This window comes from Poromitra crassiceps, assembly GCF_964638095.1.
Source record: "Poromitra crassiceps genome assembly, chromosome: 4".
Taxonomy (NCBI): domain Eukaryota; kingdom Metazoa; phylum Chordata; class Actinopteri; order Beryciformes; family Melamphaidae; genus Poromitra; species Poromitra crassiceps.
This window is the reverse complement of record NC_139626.1, coordinates 6,454,246-6,468,598: the sequence shown is the minus strand read 5'-3', so window position 1 is coordinate 6,468,598 and position 14,353 is coordinate 6,454,246. Positions and strand designations below refer to the sequence as shown.

At 48.3% G+C, this 14,353-nt stretch overlaps 1 protein-coding gene across 1 annotated transcript in view; it reads right to left on the bottom strand.

The window, feature by feature from the left end:
- LOC310775455 (ankyrin-3-like) overlaps positions 1-9,924 on the bottom strand; it is a gene marked incomplete at its 5' end in the record, with an annotated part of 180,317 nt that extends 170,393 nt beyond the window's left edge. Inside the window, one exon of the mRNA XM_083635605.1 lies at positions 9,805-9,924. Within this exon, the coding sequence (XP_083491731.1) occupies positions 9,805-9,924 (120 nt within the window). The remainder of the gene's footprint in view (positions 1-9,804) is intronic.
- Between the last annotated feature and the right edge of the window lie 4,429 nt (positions 9,925-14,353).

The following is a 14,353-nucleotide window of genomic DNA, read 5'->3' as shown; positions in this document are numbered from 1 at the left end:
ACGCAGTGTGACAGTTTGCATTCACAGTTTCTCTAAGTGGCACGAGGAAGCAGCAGTGAGGCAGAGACTGAAGGGGTGGAGGGGAAGGAAGGAATATCTGGGTAGTGGTGGAGAGTTAAAAGCACTCGCCTAGACCGCCGCGGAGACCCGTCTCAATCACTGAAAGTCCAGAAGGAAAATAACGCAAATAACTATCCCATTTTGGGCACAGGGGGTCTGGTGGAGTGGGACAATAGAGACGATCCTCTAAACACAGACAATGAAGATAAGAGGGGGGGAGTGTGAGGGGTTAATAAAAAATAGGGGAATAGAGGAGGAGATGAGTGGAGAGGGGAGGGCAGGAGAGGGGGAGTGTGAGGGGTTAATAAAAAATAGAGGGAATAGGGGAGGAGATGAGTGGAGAGGGGAGGGCAGGAGAGGAGGAGTGTGGGGGGTTAATAAAAAAATAGGGGGAATAGAGGAGGAGATGAGTGGAGAGGGGAGGGCAGGAGAGGGGGAGTGTGAGGGGTTAATAAAAAATAGAGGGAATAGGGGAGGAGATGAGTGGAGAGGGGAGGGCAGGAGAGGAGGAGTGTGGGGGGTTAATAAAAATAGGGGGAATAGAGGAGGAGATGAGTGGAGAGGGAGGGCAGGAGAGGAGGAGTGTGAGGGGTTAATAAAAAATAGGGGGAATAGGGGAGGAGATGAGTGGAGAGGGGAGGGCAGGAGAGGAGGGGTGTGGGGGGTTAATAAAAAATAGGGGGAATAGAGGAGGAGATGAGTGGAGAGGGGAGGGCAGGAGAGATAGAAAGAGAGGGAAGGAGGAGGAAGAAAGAGTGGGCTGCAAATGAGAATCTTGGCTAAAGAAGTGTCAGGGGATTACTGTGATAGGTGGTTGGTCACAAGGGAGCGGTGTGTGTGTGTGTGTGTGTGTGTGTGTGTGTGTGTGTGTGTGTGTGTGTGTGTGTGTGTGTATGTCCACACGTGTGTGTGTGTGTGTGTGTGTGTGTGTGTGTGTGTGTGTGTGTGTGAGTGTGTGTATGTCCACGTGTGCGCCCCCCCCCCCCCCCCATTCCCAGCAGCAGAAGTGTGGCAGAACAATACAACCCTCAGCCAACTGACAGAGAGGAGGAGGGATTGAGGGAACCAGGGAGGGAGAAGATCAAGAGAGATAGGCTGGGGGGGAGGGGGAGGGGGAGACGGGTGAGGCTGGAGATGGAGATGGGGAAAAAAAGCTGGAATTGAGTTCTGCCCAAAATAAACCTCAGAAGAAGAACAGCGTTCCCACCCCTCCTCCTGATGCTCCTCTCCATTCAAAATAGCTTGACGTCTACAGAGGCATCGGATGTTTGTTGCGTGTCATCCCTCCTCTCTGTGACTCCCCTCTATCAATATCCAGTTGATGAAAAAGATTTAAATAGCCATCTTTGAAAAAGACAATCGTCATAATGTCTGTGATTTTCACCATCTCCATCTTTCTGCATGTTATGGGAATATACATGTATTTATGCAGTGTGTCTGTGTGTCCGTGTACACGTACAACCCCCCACGCTCCCCCTCTCCTGCCCTCCCGCCTCCGCTCATCTCCTCCCCTATTCCCCCTATTTTCACTCACTTAAACGGGTTCATAATATAGCTACTTCTCATCAAGAATATGTCTGATAAAAAGTTGCAAATGGCACTGACGTTTTGTTTTGCTTGTGGAAGAAGAAGAGTGTAAGAGGCGGAAAAATAAGGAGAAACCCAGCTGCAAAGCTACGCTGAAGCAACCCAGCGCGAGACCGATCACACCGGCCGCACGCCACGCCATTGCTGAAGCCACGCTGCACGCGCGCTGCAGCGATAGTTTCAGCTTCAGCTCAAGCGTGCCGCACCCGAGCAGCCAGGCATGAAGTCAATGCAAGTTGTGAGCGGGGGGGGCAGGCCAGCGCCGGGCAAAACAGAGCGAGGTGTGGAGCAAAACAGAGTGTTTCTGGTGTGTTGTGCTGTGTGGTTCCGGCCGTCTTTACCTCGTGTAGTGTGACATCATCAAAGACCCAGCGTCGGGACACCCTGAACAGACCGGCGTGCTCGTCTTTGCGTCGGGATGAATTATTTCTCGCCTCGTTTGACAACTATTATGATGAGTTCCTTTTGACTTTAGTTCAAAGTGCAGAGAAACACAGAGCGTCCCCTCCCCATAACCACAGCAACTCACTCACTCTCCACCTGCCTGATGAGAGAGAAGAGGGAGAGCCGCAGCAGCATTCTGTGAGCTACACAATCTATTATAATGTAGGCTACAAATAGCTATACCAGGCTAGGTTTAGTAACCTATAGGCTATTTCTTACTTTCTGCTGTGGCGCTGTGCTGTCTGTCTTAGCGACCCGTGCGCTGCCTGTCAGTCATGTTTTTTCACTCCGTGAGGTTATCAATTATGATTTTGTTTTTCGCAGCGTGAGAAAATGGACTTGTGGCGTGCGCGTCGTCCCCGATGTTCTGCGTCAGAGTTGGAAGTCCTGGTCGGGCTGGCCACTCTCCACACTCCAAGACACGTCACAAATTGATGGCAGAATGGATGCCTCGTCTGACATGGTGACATCGTGAAAGACAAAAAATATCGTGTAGTCTGAGGCCGGCATTAGTCATCCAGTTAGTCAGTCAGCCAGTCAGTCAGTCAGTCAGCCAGTCAGTCAGTCAGTCAGTCAGTTAACCAGCCAACTAAACAATCTATAATAAAAAACAACAACACATGACTGACTGCAGTGCTATGAGAGGCACAACTAATGGTTTGCAGGAGCACTGAGCTGATAGCTTAGTATGGCTTTGTGTGGTGCATAGCCTACAGCTAATAGCTTTGATGATAGCTGTTCAGCGCACTGGTCTCAATGGTGCTTGTAATGTGGGAGAACACACACACAGCTATATTGCAGAGGACACTGAACGTGTAAATGCATTTACTAAATCCATTTGTAAAAGGTATCATATTAGAAGCAGCACTGGCTGCATCACATTAAGGTGTGTTGTTTAGATTGGTATGTGTATAATAGATGGAAGAGAGCGAGAGAGATAATATGACAAACACATTTAGTGACGAGCAAGAGCACCGATGCTGATACAGTGTCGGTATGCTTTTACATCAGGGCAGAAAAATGAAGACCACGTGGAAGTATTAGTATTGAGGACAGCAAACACTTTAAGACAGAGAGAGAGGAGGGGGGAGAGAGAGAGAGGGGGGGAGAGAGAGAGAGAGGGGGGGAGGGAGCGGAGAGAGAGAGAGAGAGAGATGGTGGTCTAAAAACATTTGAGTCAGACATCTAGGATGTATCTGCTTTATCTACCTCATCATCTGAGTGGGAGGAAGAGTGGATGGAAGCCATGCCAGGGGGAGAGAGAGAGAGAGAGAGAGAGAGAGAGGGAGAGAGAGGGAGAGAGGGAGAGAGAGAGGGAGAGTGGATGGAAGCCATGCCAGGGGGAGAGAGAGAGAGAAAGAGAGAGGGAGAAAGAGATAGAGGGAGAGTGAGTGAGAGAGAGAGAAAGAGAGAGAGAGCGAGAGAGAGAGCGAGAGAGAGAGAGAGAGAGAGATAAAAGGGTGAGGTCAGGAAAGGAAAACAAAGGCACCTGAGGTGAGGTGATCCGACAAGACAGAAACGGGAGAGGATATTTTGCTATTTTGTTGTTGTGCCAAGAGTTGTCCCAAGGCAGACGGTGTTATAGATTCAGCGTGAGGGGGGGCCAGGTTAGCTGATATCCTCCTCCCATCATTAAGCTACAAACGCTGGGAAAGTGCTGATGTCACTCTACACACAACACACACACACACACACACACACACACACACACACACAACGCTGTAGCAACACGTCTCCATCACCTGTTGCCTAGGATACCATGAGGCTGTGATGACATGCGGGCTCACATGGTGCCAAGGTCAAACCTGTCTCCTCACTCTTCAGTACTTGTCACTTTCATAGTCTCTCCGACACTCAATACTCTAAGAAGGACCTGTTACTCTTACTTTTTCCAATATCAATACAGCTTCTGATTCTTACATTTCAGACAACAAAATACTAGAGCTGCACCCAAATATTTGACTATTATTCAGATATTTGATTGTTGGGTAAGTATTGGGTTTTCAATTTTGGATTTGGGTGTAACATCATGTGGTTCCCATGTGGCAGATACATACATCAATCTGAATGAATGAATGAATGACTTTATTCTGGATAATGCATGACAACATCCAAGGGATGACATGAAAAGTGCAAACACTTGTTTCCATCATGGTCCCTGGTCTTCTAAAGACAACGACACATAACATCAGGTAAACGATACGGAACAATCAAGAATAAGAGGAACAGGAGACATAAAGCAACATACCATAACCCCGGAAGACTCACCTGTTACTCTAGTTTGCTCAATAAGAATTTCTTCAGAAGGTTTTTAAAACCATTCAGAGAATTATCAGACTTAATTTCATTAGGGGATCGTATTCCACTCCTCTCCCCCCGTATAGAGGAGCGTACTTCTTCCTACTTTGCTCTTCAGATTGGGTCGTTTCAAATCTGCTACCCTGGCTCTTGTGTTCCGGCTGTGAATGTCACCAACATACTGGAAGTACTTCGTGAAATAATTAGGTCCAAATACAAATGCATCCAGGTTCTGGAAGTTAAACCTCATTGGAGATACCAATATTCTATTAAAATAAGCCACTATGCTGCAGTTAACCACCAGTATAAATACACCAAAGACGGACTGGAAATTTTTGATTTGACCTCGACACTCTGGATTGCTATCTTGGAGCTTCCTGAGTGCCATGGTGCATCGATACTAACGTCCATTACAGCATTTTCAAAGGTGTCCAGCCAAGTGAATGTTCAGATCACTATACTAAAATATTGGTGCCTCCCTTTGTGGTCCAGCAGCGCTACTAACAATCTGCGTCTCTATTCTACTCCGAGGCTACCTGACCTTAATGCTGATGAGGTCAACATTGGTATTGACCCTTTGTGACAGGTGGCTAGGCCTTGACTAATGAAGGCTCCAGGCTGGACAACGCGCGCACGCGCAGTCGCACACACACACACACACACGCACACACACGCGCACTAGGGCTGGGTTAAAAAACTTGATTCTCCGATTTTTATTTTAATCCTTTGATATCGATTCATATGTCCAGAGATCGATTATTTTTTATTAAAATAAATAAATAAATAAAAATAAAAATAAACATAGGCTATATTATTATAGGCTGTGTGTGGTAGTTGAAACAGATCAAGTTGACGTTTATTTATTTAACAAAAACAGAAATACTGTAGGCTACATAATTGGAAATGTTTGATCATTAATATCTACTTTTAGAAATTATATAGGCTGAAATCAAATCACTGTGCATAATTGTGAAAGTGTCTTTATTGACAGATGAAAAGGCTGTTATTTACCCTTTGTCACCACCTGGTGAGTAAATATATGTGTAACTAAAACCATTAAAATTGACAACCGGTCCGCAACTTCATTTCCCCATGTATCTACCGGTCCTTGGTGCAAAAGAGGTTGGGAACCCCTGTGTTAGATAACTGGACAGTCATGTAATTCAGGTTACAGCTAAAAAAACATGTTTTAGTATCACTAACCAAATCGATATTGAAATTAATCGAATCAGAATCGAATCGGGATTAATCGACTCGGAACCTTGTGAATCGGAATCAAATCGATTCTTGAAATTTGAACCAATACCCAGCCCTAACGCGCACACACACACGCGCGAGCGCGCACACACACACACACACACACACACACACACACACACACACGCACACAGACACACAGAAATGTAAGTATGTGCACACACATGATTTTAAGCACACGCCATTACACACAAGCACACGTCAACACGCACAAAAACACACGCACATTCAGAGGCACATTGAATCTCTCCTGGTTGCCACGTGGAGCACATCGTGTCGTAGACCTGAGCTGAAATGTTTGCGTTTTGGTCAACTGAAGTTGTCAATGCAGTGAGAAGTATTGATTTGACGTCAATAAGACCTATTGATCGCTAAGCTCATGCATGTGCCGTGCGTGTGTGAGGACCTGTCTCAACATTGCCCTTGCCCAATAACACATGTAGACACACACACACACACACACACACACAGGCACATAGCCAACTCCCTGCACACGCACACACAATCCATGGCTAGACATGACTGCAGGGTGTGACTCCACACCTAGGCATGACTGCAGGGTGTGACTCCACGCCTAGGCATGACTGCAGGGTGTGACTCCACACCTAGGCATGACTGCAGGGTGTGACTCCACACCTAGGCATGACTGCAGGGTGTGACTCCACACCTAGGCATGACTGCAGGGTGTGACTCCACACCTAGGCATGACTGCAGGGTGTGACTCCACACCTAGGCATGACTGCAGGGTGTGACTCCACACCTAGGCATGACTGCAGGGTGTGACTCCACACCTAGGCATGACTGCAGGGTGTGACTCCACACCTAGGCATGACTGCAGGGTGTGACTCCACACCTAGGCATGACTGCAGGGTGTGACTCCACACCTAGGCATGACTGCAGGGTGCGACTCCACGCCTAGGCATGACTGCAGGGTGTGACTCCACACCTAGGCATGACTGCAGGGTGTGACTCCACACCTAGGCATGACTGCAGGGTGTGACTCCACACCTAGGCATGACTGCAGGGTGTGACTCCACACCTAGGCATGACTGCAGGGTGTGACTCCACACCTTGGCATGACTGCAGGGTGTAACTCCATGCCTAGGCATGACTGCAGGGTGCGACTCCACGCCTAGGCATGACTGCAGGGTGCGACTCCACGCCTAGGCATGACTGCAGGGTGCGACTCCACGCCTAGGCATGACTGCAGGGTGTGACTCCACGCCTAGGCATGACTGCAGGGTGCGACTCCACGCCTAGGCATGACTGCAGGGTGTGACTCCACACCTTGGCATGACTGCAGGGTGTGACTCCACGCCTAGGCATGACTGCAGGGTGTGCCTCCACATCTAGGCATGACTGCAGGGTGTGACTCCACACCTAGGCATGACTGCAGGGTGTGACTCCACACCTAGGCATGACTGCAGGGTGTGACTCCACACCTAGGCATGACTGCAGGGTGTGACTCCACACCTAGGCATGACTGCAGGGTGTGACTCCACACCTAGGCATGACTGCAGGGTGTGACTCCACACCTAGGCATGACTGCAGGGTGTGACTCCACACCTAGGCATGACTGCAGGGTGTGACTCCACACCTAGGCATGACTGCAGGGTGCGACTCCACGCCTAGGCATGACTGCAGGGTGTGACTCCACACCTAGGCATGACTGCAGGGTGTGACTCCACACCTAGGCATGACTGCAGGGTGTGACTCCACACCTAGGCATGACTGCAGGGTGTGACTCCACACCTAGGCATGACTGCAGGGTGTGACTCCACACCTTGGCATGACTGCAGGGTGTAACTCCATGCCTAGGCATGACTGCAGGGTGCGACTCCACGCCTAGGCATGACTGCAGGGTGCGACTCCACACCTAGGCATGACTGCAGGGTGTGACTCCACGCCTAGGCATGACTGCAGGGTGTGACTCCACACCTTGGCATGACTGCAGGGTGTGACTCCACGCCTAGGCATGACTGCAGGGTGTGCCTCCACATCTAGGCATGACTGCAGGGTGTGACTCCACACCTAGGCATGACTGCAGGGTGTGACTCCACACCTAGGCATGACTGCAGGGTGTGACTCCACACCTAGGCATGACTGCAGGATGTGACTCCACACCTAGGCATGACTGCAGGGTGTGACTCCACACCTAGGCATGACTGCAGGATGTGACTCCATGCCTAGGCATGACTGCAGGGTGTGACTCCATGCCTAGGCATGACTGCAGGGTGTGACTCCACACCTAGGCATGACTGCAGGGTGTGACTCCATGCCTAGGCATGACTGCAGGGTGTGACTCCACGCCTAGGCATGACCGCAGGGTGTGACTCCACGCCTAGGCATGACTGCAGGGTGTGACTCCACACCTAGGCATGACTGCAGGGTGTGACTCCATGCCTAGGCATGACTGCAGGGTGTGACTCCACACCTAGGCATGACTGCAGGGTGTGACTCCACACCTAGGCATGACTGCAGGGTGTGACTCCACACCTAGGCATGACTGCAGGGTGTGACTCCACACCTAGGCATGACTGCAGGGTGTGACTCCACACCTAGGCATGACTGCAGGGTGTGACTCCACACCTAGGCATGACCGCAGGGTGCGACTCCACGCCTAGGCATGACCGCAGGGTGTGACTCCACGCCTAGGCATGACTGCAGGGTGTGACTCCACACCTAGGCATGACTGCAGGGTGTGACTCCACACCTAGGCATGACTGCAGGGTGTGACTCCACACCTAGGCATGACTGCAGGGTGCACCTAGGCATGACTGCAGGGTGTGCCTCCACACCTAGGCATGACTGCAGGGTGCACCTAGGCATGACTGCAGGGTGTGCCTCCCGAAGCTTTTGGCTCAGCGTGATCTGCGCTGTTGACTAATGTACAATGCAGCACAGATTCTACATCAAAAGAGCTGACATCCGTATTACACACACACACACACACACACACACACACACACACACACACACACACACAATGAACAACTTCAGCTCATTGGCTGGATCGTTTGCATGGTGTTACTTGGGATTTGGGCAGGGGGCGCTGGTGGGATGCACAGTGTGATGCGATGGAGAATGAGCGAGGCTGAGAGGTGGTTCCATGTCCATATTTTTAAATTTGGTCAAGTCAAACAATCATCTGGACACAGTGGGTATCTCAAGTAGAGCTGCGATGATTATTCCAGTAGTTGTCAACTATTGAATTAATCAGCAACTATTTTGATGATCGATTAATCAGTTTGAGTAGGTTTTTAAGAAGAAGAAAATCAGTCAAAATTCTCAGATTCCAGCTTCTTAATGTGAATGTTTACTCCTCTATCAGAGTAACCTGAATATCTTTGTGATTGTGGACAAAACATGAATTATTTGGAGGATCTCATCTTGGGCTTTGGGGCGTTTTATAAACTAAACTCGAATAAACAAGAAAATAATCAACAAATGAATCGACTATTAAAATAATACAGTGTTGCAACCCCAGACAGCCACTGCTGTAGAGATGTTTGGTAAGTCAGCAGTTAGGAAGTGAAACCAGTGAACATGCCTCTGTCTCTCTGTCGCACGCACGCACGCACACACACACACACACACACACACACACACACACACACACACACACACACACACACACACACACACAGTACAACAGGAGGTGAAAATAGATTAATAGTAGCACTGCCAAAAATACAGATCTGCCCTCTATAGCTAATGTCTGTTCTCTCGTTCTTTTCTTGCTTTCCTTCCCCCTCATCCATCTTTCTGTGCTCTCCACACTCCCCCCCCCGCCTTCAATATTCCCAATGGGACCCCTTATCCCGCTGTGTGTGTGTGTGTGTGTGTTTGTGTGTGTGTGTGTGTGTGTGTGTGTGTGTGTGTGTGTGTGTCTGTGTGTGTGTCTGTGCGTGTGCGTGCGTGTGTGTGTGTGTGTGTGTGTGTGTGTGTGTGTGTGTGTGCGCGCGCGTGTGAAGAGGCTGCATGAGGACAAAAGAAAACCTCCCAGACTCAGCAAACAGCATGGCATGTCTTCTGTCTTCACGCTCTCTCCTTCTCCACCACCCAAACTCCCTTCTCTTCCTCACCTCCCCCCCCCACACTCTCTCTCTCTCTCTGTACCCAATGGCACCTCCTCCTCCTCCTCCTCCTCTCCTCTACCTTTTTCTTCAGCTCGCGGACGCGCTTCCTCGCCTTCTTCTTCTTCTCCTTCTCAGTCTCCTCCGCTGCAGCGAGCTTCTCGTCCGCCTTCTTCTTCAAGTGCGAGGCGGCTTGCGCCATGCTGCCCCACTTCAATTAATCCTCACAGGTGGGACGGAGGCGGGAGGAGCGCACCAAATTCTCCTCGCAGTCTTCGTTTCCCGAGCGTCTTCGTCCCCCGTGTGCTGCCCTCACAGGTGTGTGTGTGAGGAGGAGGAGGAGGAGGAGGAGGAGGAGGAGATGGTGCTGTTAAGATGTTTCTCTCCTCTTCTCCTCTCTGTCTTTGTGTCCCTTCTACCCACACACTGCAGATGCCCAGGTCCTGCTCAGGGCAGGGCAGCAGAATGTGCACGATGCCACTGGCAGAAAAGAGAGAGCATGCTCCTCTCGTTCACCTCCTGAAGATCCACTCCGTTTGAGCAAAGCAGTTTCCCCTTCACTCCTTAGTGCAAAATCAAAGCGCCAAAAAAAACAAATAAGTACCACCGAGCGCAAATAGCCTCTAAAAACAAAGAATCTCCTTGAGTTGTGTTTGATAAGCAACACGAGTCATTCACACGATCCACAGTCAGGTGACAAGAGTCCTTTTGATGGTTCCAACACAGAATGCTTGTATAAAAAAAGAGGTTGATAACAGGTCCACTAAATGGAGCTCCGGGGTTACAAGATGCAAAGAAGAAGGGGGCAAAAGCTCAAGCCCTTAGCCCAGCAGAGTGCACTGTCCTCTGGGTAAATAGTCTGGCCCTGTTGCCCGCTTGACTGGTTCCTCCAAGCCCCCGGTCGCACCTGAGCACCGAGCTATCCTCTGTATGAGCGCACACACACACACACACATGCGCGCACACACACACTCGCACTCAGGCAGTGATGTGCTCCACAGACACACACACACACACACACACACACGAGAGGGAGGGAGACGACAGAGGCAGAGAGAGGTAGAGAGGAGGAGGAGACTCAAACAGACCAACTGAGAGAGAGAGAGAGAGAGAGACAGAGAGAGAGAGAGAGAGAGAGAGAGATAGAGAGAGAGACAGAGAGAGAGATAGAGAGAGAGAGGGAGAGATAGAGAGAGAGACAGAGAGAGAGATAGAGAGAGAGAGGGAGAGAGACAGAGAGAGAGAGAGAGAGAGACAGAGAGAGAGATAGAGAGAGAGACAGAGAGAGAGAGAGAGAGAGATAGAGAGAGAGACAGAGAGAGAGATAGAGAGAGAGACAGAGAGAGAGAGAGAGAGAGAGAGAGAGAGACAGACAGACAGACAGACACAGAGAGAGTGAGAGAGAGAGAGAGAAAGAGAGAGAGAGAGAGACAGAGAGACGCACCAGCTCATTTTATTTTTATTTTTATTTTATTTTATTTTTATTTCATTTCATTTTTACTCCTATTCTTATTTTATTTATTTTACTTATTTTATTTGTATTTTTATTTTCTACTGTTTGTTTACCTGTTGAACAACTGTAAAAAAAAAAAAAAAAAAAAAAAAAATTAAGTCAGAATTTTTTTGGGAAGTTTATATGTACATATATCTTTGACTGTAAATTTTGACTGTTTGTACATTATACATCTTCGACTGTACATTCATTTATTATTATAATTTCCTTATTGTTGTACTGTTAATATGTGTATTTGCTTTGGCAATATAAGCACTGTCTTTTCATGCCAATAAAGCTATTTGAAATTGAATTGAAATTGACAGAGAGAGACAGAGAGAGAGAGAGGGAGAGAGAGAGAGAGAGAGAGAGAGGGAGAGAGACAGAGAGACAGAGAGAGAGAGAGAGGGAGGGAGAGAGACAGAGAGAGAGAGAGAGAGAGACAGAGAGAGAGAGACAGAGACAGAGACAGAGACAGAGAGAGAGACAGAGAGAGAGAGAGAGAGAGAGAGAGAGACAGAGAGAGAGAGAGAGAGGGGAGAGAGACAGAGAGACAGAGAGAGAGAGAGAGGGAGGGAGAGAGAGAGAGACAGAGAGACAACAGAGAGAGAGAGAGACAGAGAGAGGAGAGAGAGAGGGAGGGAGAGAGAGAGAGAGAGAGAGAGACAGAGAGACACAGAGAGAGAGAGAGAGAGAGAGAGAGAGAGAGACAGAGACAGAGAGAGAGGACAGAGAGAGAGAGAGAGAGAGAGAGACAGAGAGAGAGAGAGAGAGACAGAGACAGAGAGAGAGACAGAGAGAGAGAGAGAGAGAGAGAGAGAGAGAGAGAGAGAGAGAGAGAGCAGCTGGGACAGCAGAAAGAGAAAGGAGGCAGCAGGGATGGATGGATGCCTCTGCTCTGTCACCAGCTGGCTATGAGACAAAGAGAGGATGATACTTAAACATGACTGCACAGGCGCACACACACACACGCGCACACACACACACACACACACACACACACACACACACACACACACACACACACACACACACACACACACACACACACACACACACACACACACACACACGCACAGAGCATCCTCCACCAGAGAGCGGTGTGCACACGCTGTGCCTTAAGTGAGCTGCTGCTGATGATGAAACTTCTTTACGCAGCAGAGACGCTGAAGCGGCTGGAGAAGCGCAGCCCGTTTCCTCTCGGCCTTCGCCCTTGTTAACACATGAGAGCGTTCAGACCGGCTGCGGCGGCGCAGTTTCGGCGTCTGCTCTATTTTCCGTGTGAGCCAGACAGACAGGAAGTGGGTAGGAGTTGTGACCAGTGAAAGCAAAGCAAAGCGAAGCGCGTCTGGTGTGAAGAGCCAGGCTCCTGATCCAAGCTGAATGGACACTTGGGAGCTGCTGTGTTTCTACCGCTATAGCCTTTATCAGGGTCTCTTGCTTTCTATCTGCTCATCCCTCTGTTTTCTCCTCCATCATCGTCTCTTCTCAATCCACCCGCCCTCCTCCACCCCCGAGTCTTTGTTTAGTTTAGGCTATATATCTAACACACCACCACTCCCCTCCCCCCCCTTCTCATGGTCGTGCCACTCTGATTCCCATAATGAAACACATACCTGGTTTCGATAGAAGCCATTTAAGTGGGGGTTGTGTCTGGTCTGGTCTACTGGCTGTCACGTCTAAGGACAGGACTAGCTCTGTGTAGGGCCACGTGATTTCAGCAAAAAGTTTGGTCATAACAATTAAATCCACTGTAAAACATGGAATATTGCAGAATTTTCCATCATTTGGCTGAAATTGATCAAAGTAGGCCTAATGATCACAATAAGAAGTACGGTAGATCTAATGATCGTAGTGAACTAAATGATTTCATAATTGTAAAATAGGCCTTGAGAAATGATTCAGTTTTGGATCGGGGTGTTTTGAGAGGAGGGGGTTGGGTCTTGTGTGGGACTCTTACTGCACCTCACAACTTAGTTTTCACCTTGAGAAACATGTCGAAGAGGCAGTCTGAGAGAGCCAAGTCGTCAACAAAAGAAAATATATCACTCCTAACCCCTACATTAAAATTAAAATGGAACAAACGGAATTCGGGGGGAAATAAAACGGAATTTTGAAAATAAATAAAACGGATTTCATTAGGGGTGTGCCACCTTAGGCACCTCACGATTCGATTCGATTACGATTAAGGGTGCTACGATTCGATTATTAAACGATTATTACGATTAATCACGATTTTCGAAGCATCTTTTTCACCAAACAGGATTTTTTTTAAGCAAGGTATATTTGTCAGTATCCATTAATTAAAGTAAACAAACAAATGTACCTCCATTATCTTCAGTTGCGACTGAAGCCCACGCATCACATGTTACAGCCACCCTGCATGCTTTCTTCAGTGATTCCAGTTTCCAGTACTTCGGTTTTGGTCTCGTTTTACAGTTAAGGAACTGCTTTCCGGGCGAAATACCGTATTTTTTGCAAATAAAGCAACAAAAAAAAATTGCAAAAAAAAAAAAAAAAAAAAATTGTAATTTTTTGCAAATCGATAATCGAACATTGTGAATCGATTTTAATCGTCACGTGACTCATCGCGATGCATCTAAAAAACAATTAATCGGCACACCCCTAGATTTCATATGGCTCTAGCTCTGTGTCAGAGCCACTGACCAGGTGTCATTAGTATTATGGGTGTCAGTTTGTATCTGGAAAGAACTTTGAAATGAGAATGTATCGTCCGCTCACTGATTTTAAACTGATGATGATGTCTCATATTTTCTACAGGGTTTGCGATTTTGTTGTTGTTGTCCCTCTGTACGTTTCTGACTGACGGCAGCAAGATGTGACTGAATTATATTCTATCATCTTTGTCATTTTGATGAATGTTTTTTGTTCCCAGGTCTCTCTTGAAAAAAGATATCTCAACCTAAAGGATGATCTATATCTCCTATCTCACATTGCCGTTGGGAGATACAGGAGTAGTCTATTAACCCATTGCCTGATGCAGCATTTGTGTGTGTATCCCTTTAAGACCGCGAACCGCGTTAACGCGGTTCGCGGTCTTAAAGGGATACGCACACAAATGAGGGATATACACGCAAATGCTGCATCATGTATCAATGGGTTAAGAAACTGGCTGAGT